This window comes from Vigna radiata, unplaced genomic scaffold, assembly GCF_000741045.1.
Source record: "Vigna radiata var. radiata cultivar VC1973A unplaced genomic scaffold, Vradiata_ver6 scaffold_366, whole genome shotgun sequence".
Taxonomy (NCBI): Eukaryota; Viridiplantae; Streptophyta; class Magnoliopsida; order Fabales; family Fabaceae; genus Vigna; species Vigna radiata.
Genome location: NW_014542350.1, coordinates 60,268 through 68,870, shown reverse-complemented (window position 1 = coordinate 68,870; position 8,603 = coordinate 60,268). Strand labels below are relative to the sequence as shown.

General features: G+C 35.2%; 1 protein-coding gene across 1 annotated transcript; it reads left to right on the top strand.

The window, feature by feature from the left end:
• The first annotated feature begins 7,115 nt into the window (after positions 1-7,115).
• On the top strand, positions 7,116-8,592 carry LOC111240822. The gene is made up of 2 exons (XM_022776608.1): positions 7,116-7,763; positions 7,913-8,592. Exons 1-2 carry the CDS (start codon positions 7,728-7,730, stop codon positions 8,585-8,587), a joined length of 711 nt encoding a protein of 236 aa, XP_022632329.1. The 5' UTR covers positions 7,116-7,727; the 3' UTR covers positions 8,588-8,592.
• Positions 8,593-8,603: the final 11 nt, after the last annotated feature.

Genomic DNA, 8,603 nt, shown 5'->3' with positions numbered 1-8,603 from the left:
GAATAACTCTCTTAACTCAAGGATTTTGTGATCTAGAAAAACCAATTTTTGTTATTAGCCTAACCTCAATATAAGCCTTGAAAAGTCCTTGTGATGACATTTATGTGTGAGAATGTTGATTGTAGTAGATGAAGGGTAATTTTGTTCTATGTGACATGTAGATAGTAGAGAGAAGGAGGGACCTCTTGAAACACTTGAGTGATTGAGTGAAACACCTTATCTGGTGAGGATTGATTCCATGAATTAATGATTATATTTGTGCTTAGTTAATTGATCATTCATAAGAATAGCATCTATTGGAAACTATATGATTATGTCAACACTATGTGAGTCACAATGAATTGAATCATGTGTGCATCTTGATTACATTTCATTGAAAATCTGAATTGAGTAATTACTTGTTGTGAAAGAATGAGTTTTGAATGTGGTGAACCATTTTGATGATAGGTGGAAGGCTAAGTTTTGTTTTGTTTGCTTAAGGACAAGCAAAGCCCTAAGTTTGGGGTTGTAATAACGGTTAAAAAACCGTTATTTTCATACTTGATTTTGATACAAAGCTCTAAGTTTGGGGTTGTAATAACGGTTAAGCAGTGAGCAAGCCAAAGAAAAAGCAAAAGCAGAAAAAGGAAAAAGAAAAGAAAGATTCAAAGAAGAAAAAGAAAAAGCTCACTGCAAGGGAAGGCTGGGAAAAAGATAAGAGAGTTGTTCTTAAAAGAAGAATTCACAAATGTCTCTCTTAACTCAAGAAACTTTGCTGACCAAAAAAACCAAGTTCCTTCTTAGCCTAGCCAAGTTACAAGCCATGAAAAGCCCTTGTGATGAGAACCTGATTGTGAGTATGTTTGATTGTGGTTAAATGAAAGAAAAAATTAATTTGTGTGACATTGTAACAACAAAGAGAAACACCACACCATACACCTGTGAGTAAGTGAGACACTTATGAATGCTTGAGTGATGTATTTTTTAGTGCTCGAGTGAAACACCTTCTCTGGTGAGGAATAGTTCTCTGAATTTCTGATTGCATCTCTGCTTGGTTGATTGATCACTCTTGAGGATAGTACTTGTTAAATGCATTGAAACATCTGCACATCTTGACTGAGATCTTATGTTGGACTTGATGAAAGTAATTTCTTGTCTTAAAAAGTTTTTGAAAAAGGTTGAGTCATTGTAGTGATTGTTCTGAAAAGCTTGCATTTTGTTTGCGTAAGGACAAGCAAAGTTCTAAGTTTAGGGTTGTGATAACGGATTAAAATACCGGTATTTGATATATGATTTTAATACTAAAAGCACCCTTTTTGACTTAGATACTTGCTTGAACTCCTATGTTTTCAGTAAATTGTGTGAATAAGAGAGTTGATGTTGATTTTAATTGTTTTCTAACAAATTCCCCTTGTTTTAACAGAGATTGAAGTAATAATGGAAGAAGAAGTGAAAAGCCATGAAGATGGAGCTCAAAAGGGGTCAAAAAGGCACCAAGAAGGGAGAAAACCCGAAGCCCAGGCGAGCACCAGGCGACGGAGGCGCAAAATTTGCGAGAGAAAATCACTGTCCTCACCCGGGCGACGGCCGTTCGTAGCCCAGGGGCCTAAAACTGGCGCCCAAGCCTTACAGAAGCCTTGATTCACGCCCAGGAGAGCTCCCTACGACACTTGAGCATGATTTGACGTGGATCAGACCCTGTTTCTGCTCTGATTTGATTCTTTTGGACCGGGCCGCACTTTGGGACACTTCTGGCATTATTTAAAGGACCCTTGGGCTCTAGGTTTTGCATCCTTGGCAGAAGCAAGCATAACAATACACTCTTAGCCAAATTCTTAGTCTTTTCATTCTTTCTTTCTTCCATTTTTCATTCGGTTCCACCATGTTTATGGGGAACTAAACTCTAATTGTTCTTGGGGAATGATGTAACCTTGTAAACTCTCATGTATTTGAATTTGTTCTTAATTCTATATGCTTTATTTCATTATTTGTTAGGGTAATTTATCAGCTCTTACTTCTTGCTTATACAATAGCATGATCTATGAGTTGACTGAGTGCTGACAGGTTCCTTTTAATTCAAGTCCTTGTAAAATTACTCCTAAGGGTTATATTGCTCAGACATGAGGGTATGGGACTTAGTCGTCTTAACCTCCTGATCTTCACATCTTTTTACTGGGAATGCTAGAAATTGTATGAACTGGTAATTAGGGACAGGCTTATTTACCGAGACATCGGGTTTAAGTGTTTTAGTGAGGGACGTTAGCATTAATGAATAAAGAAGAATTCTTATATACATGAGAGGGAACTTGGTGAAGTCTAACCCCAAAAACATAGTCATCTCATATAAATCAACCCCCATTCATCTATGTGCTCTTTTGCCATTGATCACTTTTACTTTGCTTTATTTTATTTTATTTGCAATACAAACCATGATCTCTTTTTTTATTTTTAAGTCTTAATCAATCTTGTTTTCACACAACTGTTCAGCGCCGAGAGTCCTCTGGGATACGATACTTGGTCTTACCATTTTATATTACTTGTGCGACTCGGTACACTTGCCGATTTGCCCCAACACATATGTTTGGTCATATTTCTTTAAAGTTGTTGTGAATTTCAAAGAAGAAATTATCATAAAAGTATGCATGTAATGAGCAGCAAATATTAAAGGTAAGGCTAAACATAATTCACTAATTAAGGTCTTGGTCAACAAGTTATTCACTATTAAGCTAGAAAAGGTGGTGGTCCACAAAACTACATAACAAAAGGTGATGGTCCACAAAACTACATAACAAAAGTACATTAAGTAGAGGACATTGTAAGCCCCTCATTCCAACCACATATTACAATCATCCCAATGATGTTCACATGTGTTGTCTATATGGATGGTTTGAACTAACTTGAGAGCCTAAAACTTGTGCCTCCTCACTAAGTTACGGCCAACTAGGTTGTTAGATTTATTCCCTCCTCTATTTGATGTTGTGTTCCTTACAAAGTTTGTAGGAGCTCTCACATTCCTTTTTGGATGTACGGACAATATGGTTTTGTTTGTCATTGCAAAGGCCTCATTAGTACTAGAAGTTGTAGGTGTTGTTTTGGTTTCTAGTTTTTCCCTTGTAAATAAGATACAATGGTTAGATGTAATGTTATTTTAAAGCCTACAACAATTCATTTGAGAACATGAATTTGTACGTGTGTCGTCTTCTTTCCTTTCTGCATCCTTTGATATTGTGTCTATATTACTTACATCTATTACATTTCATCATAACATTATTTTTTTTCCAACTTGAATGGATAACACTTTTGCCAACTTCCCTTCTTCTTAATTTTCTAAGTCTTCCTGGAAGTTTCTTATATGTTGGAGATAGAATTTAAGGTACATTTATTTTAAGCCACATTTTGTTGTCCATTAATTGAAGAAATTTGTGCACTATAACAAACTTCATAACACTCTCCCTTATAAAATCCATGTACATAATCTTGACGTTGTTCTAACCTAGAATTAATAGTAGCAATTACATGTTTACAAGGTATCCCAAACAGCTATCCAATTTCAAGTTTTTTCTACTTTTTTTTATCTAATATCTTACAAAGCTTTGACATAACATTTCCAGAATATGTATTTAGTTTTTGTCTTAGGTTTACAAATCTACTCATGATATAAAACCTAATTCACTCCATCATTGTAATTATTGGTTTATACTAAGCTATCAATATTGTGCTATTGAAGTACTTAGATAAATTGTTCACTAAACTCCTTCAACAAACAAAACTCCATAACCAATGTGAACTTGAAGTTCGTGCACATATCTTCAGCTCTAAACATAGGAAATTTCTACCCTCTACCACAATCATTATCACCATCACTATCCATATTAGTATCAAGCTCATCATAGTTGCCAACATCAAGTTTGTATCAGACGAACCAACACCTCATTATCCAGGACAACCTCATCTTCTTCATTCTCACCACCATGAACACCAACACCCTTTTCTTCTTCATTTAATGACAACTTCGTCTTCTTTATTCCCATCACCATGAACACCCTCGACAACCTCTTCTTCTTCATTCCCACCAGTCTCAACAACCTCTTATTCATTCTCACCACCATCAGCACCTTCAACAACCTCTTCTTCTTCATTAGCACACTAGCATTCACTCCTTATTTGTTGGAACCTTTAATGAATTCAACTATCTAAGTTCAACTAATTAGATGCTCCATATAAATCTCAATCTCATCTTTATTACTTTTACATCATAGTTAACTTCATATCATCTCTATCTAAAGTCGGAGGCCTGGAATCTTTATCCATGATGTCTTTCTTTGGCTTACACCAAAAGCTTCATCTCACCTACATATTTAAACTTCTTGATTATTCCCAAAGCTTCAAAATATGACCACATATCAAGATCTACACCTCACACCAAATGTTTCTCTCCACCCTCATAACGAAATCCCCTCCATCTACTCTTTCCGAACTTCCCTATCTGATGAAAGACTACATTGAAACTCATGTCCTACATTTGTATATAACAATCATTCGAACTAAACAATAACCCTAAATGAAACCAAAACCCACAACCACACAATAAATGCAAATATAGAACAACAAAGTACCTCGAAAAAAAAAACCAATTTTGACATCAAAATAAACCCACAAAACAATAACCTTAATTGTAGTGGTCTCACACTCATCAAGAATCTTCATCATTGAACCCAACACTTTTCACCAATCTTCTTCACCAATATAGTCGTCTTCACCTGTCTTCGTCATTGAAAGGGTTTCGTTTTCAATGTCCCTATACAAAATTTCAAAATGTAAAATGTTTTCACTATTTTTTTTTTAATTTTGATTACACTTAGAAATAAAATTACAATTTACATGTTTACAATGACTTGTAAAAAAAATAAAAAACTTTGGTGAAACACCAATACACAACTCAACAAACTTTTAATGTCGTTATATCCTAAGGATTAAATTCACACATTTCTAAAATTGGAAAACTAAATTGGGCTAAAGTTTCAAAAAGAAACTAAATCTAATTTTTAGTGAAAGTTAAGAGACCAAAAATATATTTAACTCATTTTTTTTATCAAAGAATTGGATTGAGCAATGTTAATATCATCGTTTCTATTTATGTTTAATTTTATTTTTTTTACACACAATTTTATTAAAAGAAACTTACAAAGGGATTGCCATAAAAAAAAATTGGTTCATGACTTAAGGATTTGCAATTGCTACAAGAATATCATTTACTTGACTTGTCCCTATTTGAAGAGTCTTAACTAATCCTATTTTTCTTTGATAAGAATCAATATGAACTTTATAAGGTTCTTTTTTTGAATGAAATTCAATGGGATCTAGAGAAACCATGCCTTCACCAATAGGATTTCAAGTACCTAAATAAATAAAAAATTAGATTTTATTTGAACTATCCATTTTCAAATTATATCCACAATATTCACAAATATTCATTTTTAATTTCCAAAATTTTTTATGATTTAATTCATAACTTTTTTTGCATTCAATCCCTAAATGCATTAATTTTTCACTTTCATGGAGATTCTTATAATTTTCTCCTAGAGTGGACTCACTATCATTTGTATCATTCATACTAGTTAATCTTTGCGCGTTAATGGAGGAAAAGAAGGGGGAAAGGGTTCTCATGACGGTGGAGAAAGAAGAAAGGGCATAAGGGATGTTGTGCCAATGGAAGAAAAAGAAAGAGGGAGAGGGGTGTCGATGAAAGAGAGGAGATGGGTACCATGACGATGGAGGAAGAGGAAAGGGAAAGAGAATCACACCAATAGAGGAGGAAGAAGGGAAAGAGATACGTAGGTAGAGGAAAGAAGATAAAGATAGATAAGGATTTGTCACATAATTTTCTAGTCGTTGTTCTTGTTCACCTGACACGAATTGAATTCTTGTTACATCTACCATACTGTCGCAACCGAAATCGCGACGGGATGACGATCCAAAATAAAAGACATTTTTGAAAAGAGATTTGGAGTCGCCACCATAGTTTATTTTGGAAAACTACGGAAAAACCATAAAATGATAAGGCAAGGTCTACAAAACCAAATTCTGGTTTCGGAAGTCGGTTACATGTGGGGAAGGTGTTAGCACCCCCACAACGCCTGCCCTAAGGCAGTACCTTTAATTAAATACGCGAATAAAGATGTGGTTTGCAAAATGTTTAACTATCCCAAGAACAACGATATAAAGAAACAAAAATATTTTTTTACTTTTTTGGGCCTGACAAGGATTGACCTAGCTCCTACGTATTCTCAAAATGAGAAATCAGAGTTATGTAGTTCTAGCTGAAAGATTGTTTGTTGTTTGAAAATGTGAATGCTTCATATTTCCAATATTTTTACGTGAGAACAAAGAAAAGTCTTAGCACGAGGATGATGCGAGTGATCACACACGTGCCTAAACCTTTAAGATGCTTTTGATATTTTTATAAAAAGGGAAAAGATATTAGCACGACACTGATGCGAATGATCGCACACACGCTTAAACCTTTAAAATATTTTTGTTATTTTATAAAAGGAAAAAAGGTCTTAGCGCGAGACTGATGCAAATGATCGCACACACACTTAAACCTTTAAAATATTTTTGTTATTTTATAAAAGGGAAAAGGTCTTAGCACGAGGCTAATGCGAATGATCGCACACACGCTTAAACATTTAAAATATTTTTGTTATTTTATAAAGGGAAAAAGGTCTTAGCGCGAGGCTGATGCGAATGATCGCACACACGCTTAAACCTTTAAAATATTTTTGTTATTTTATAAAAGGGGAAAAGGTCTTAGTGCGAGGCTGATGTGAATGATCGCACACACGCTTAAACCTTTAAAATATTTTTGCTATTTTATAAAAGGGGAAAAGGTCGTAGCGCGAGGCTGATGCGAATGATCGCACACACGCTTAAACCTTCAAAATATTTTTGTGATTATTTTTGTAAAAGAAATTTTATTTTTATATTTATATATTTTTTTATTTGTATTAACAAATGAATATAACAACAGACAATAATAAAACAAATATTAGAGCGAAAGAACATAAAAAGCAAAGACAAATAATAAAATAAGAAAAAATCACAGTCCAAGCCCAATAAGAATAGGGGTGTAGAGATTAAAAACCAAGGGTGCTGAACAAAATTGAGCCTTTTTGGTTTGAGGCCAAGCCCTTCTTCTCCAACTTTATAATTTTTCAGAGGTGCAAGACTCAAAGTAGGGGTGCAGCTCGAAATTTCTTGGTCCAGGCCCAAGGGGTGCAGCTGCAAAGTTGGAGGTGGCATGTAGTAGTTGCTGGTAAGGCCCAAGGCCTCCTGTTTTTTTATTTGCAGAAATGGATTTGGAGCGTGTTCAGCATTGCACGTGGTGGCTGGAAGAGAGAATGGGCCCAATAGCTAGGCCCGAAGTCCCTTGCTCCAAATCAGAAATTTTAGGGGTCTCTTCATTCCTCCATGGATCCCGTTATTTTGACACCCTATATTTGACACTCATTTGACACTGCCACGTGTCAGCGTGGTATTGGCTATTTTTTTTTTTTTTAAATATGGCCTGAAAAATGCAGAGGTTTTCAGAGAAATTGGTTTCCTTTTCTACCCCTGCGTATTTTTAGTGCAACAGATTCCTTCTCTCTCACATTTGGGTTTCTCATCGTGGTTTAGCGCTCACAGAGTCATCTTCTCCGTCAGCCGCTGACAGTGTCGTCGTCTCCAGTGCTCTCCAGTGCTCTGAAATGGCAAGTTCCGGATTGGACCTTCGCTGGAACAAGGTAAATACCTTTATTGTCGGTTTGGGTTTTTGGATTTATGTTTGGGTATTTGGTTTTAGGTTTGGGTTTTGGGTTTGTTGTGGTTTCTTCTGGGTTGTCTATGGTTTTTGTTTGTTATTTGATTTGGTTTGTTATTTTGTTATGGACAGTTGAGTGTGCGTCATTCATTTTCAACCATGTATATTAGCGCTCTCAACGAACGGTTGACAGAGGACCAAAGGGAAGTCATCTCCAAGACTCCATTTTTTTGGTTTTTAGAGTTCAGTGGTAAAGTCACATTGAATGCTAAACTTTTGCGTGAGTTAACCAAGACATGGGTGGATTCCACGAACTCTTTTATTATTGCAAACAAACATTTCAATATCAATGAAAATGAATTTTGTTCAGGAATAGGATTGAGTTTAGATGGTGAAAGCATAAACTTGAAGCATTCTTCAGTGGGTAATAGTAAATGTGTGAAGTATTTAGGTCAGGACATTACCCATTTGAAATTCATCTTCAAATTTTTGTTGAAAAAACACAAAAAAACCCTTCCTTGTGAGGTTTTTTGTAGCTTGTACATCCTGTTGGGGATATGTGAGATTTTAATCTCAAATCGTAGTGGACGAGTTTTTCCTGTATTGTTTCTAATTGTGGATGAGTTGAGTAGTTTGAGTAAATACTGTTGGGGTGGGTTAGTTTATCGTTATTTGTTAGACAACTTGAGTGAAGCCTCAGATTCTNTGAAGAAAGGCAAANCAACAAGCAATGTTTATGTTGATGGGTGTGTTTACATGTTGCAGGTACTAATTTCACAAGTAAAGTTTGGTATATTTGTTATTTGATTACGAGTAATATATA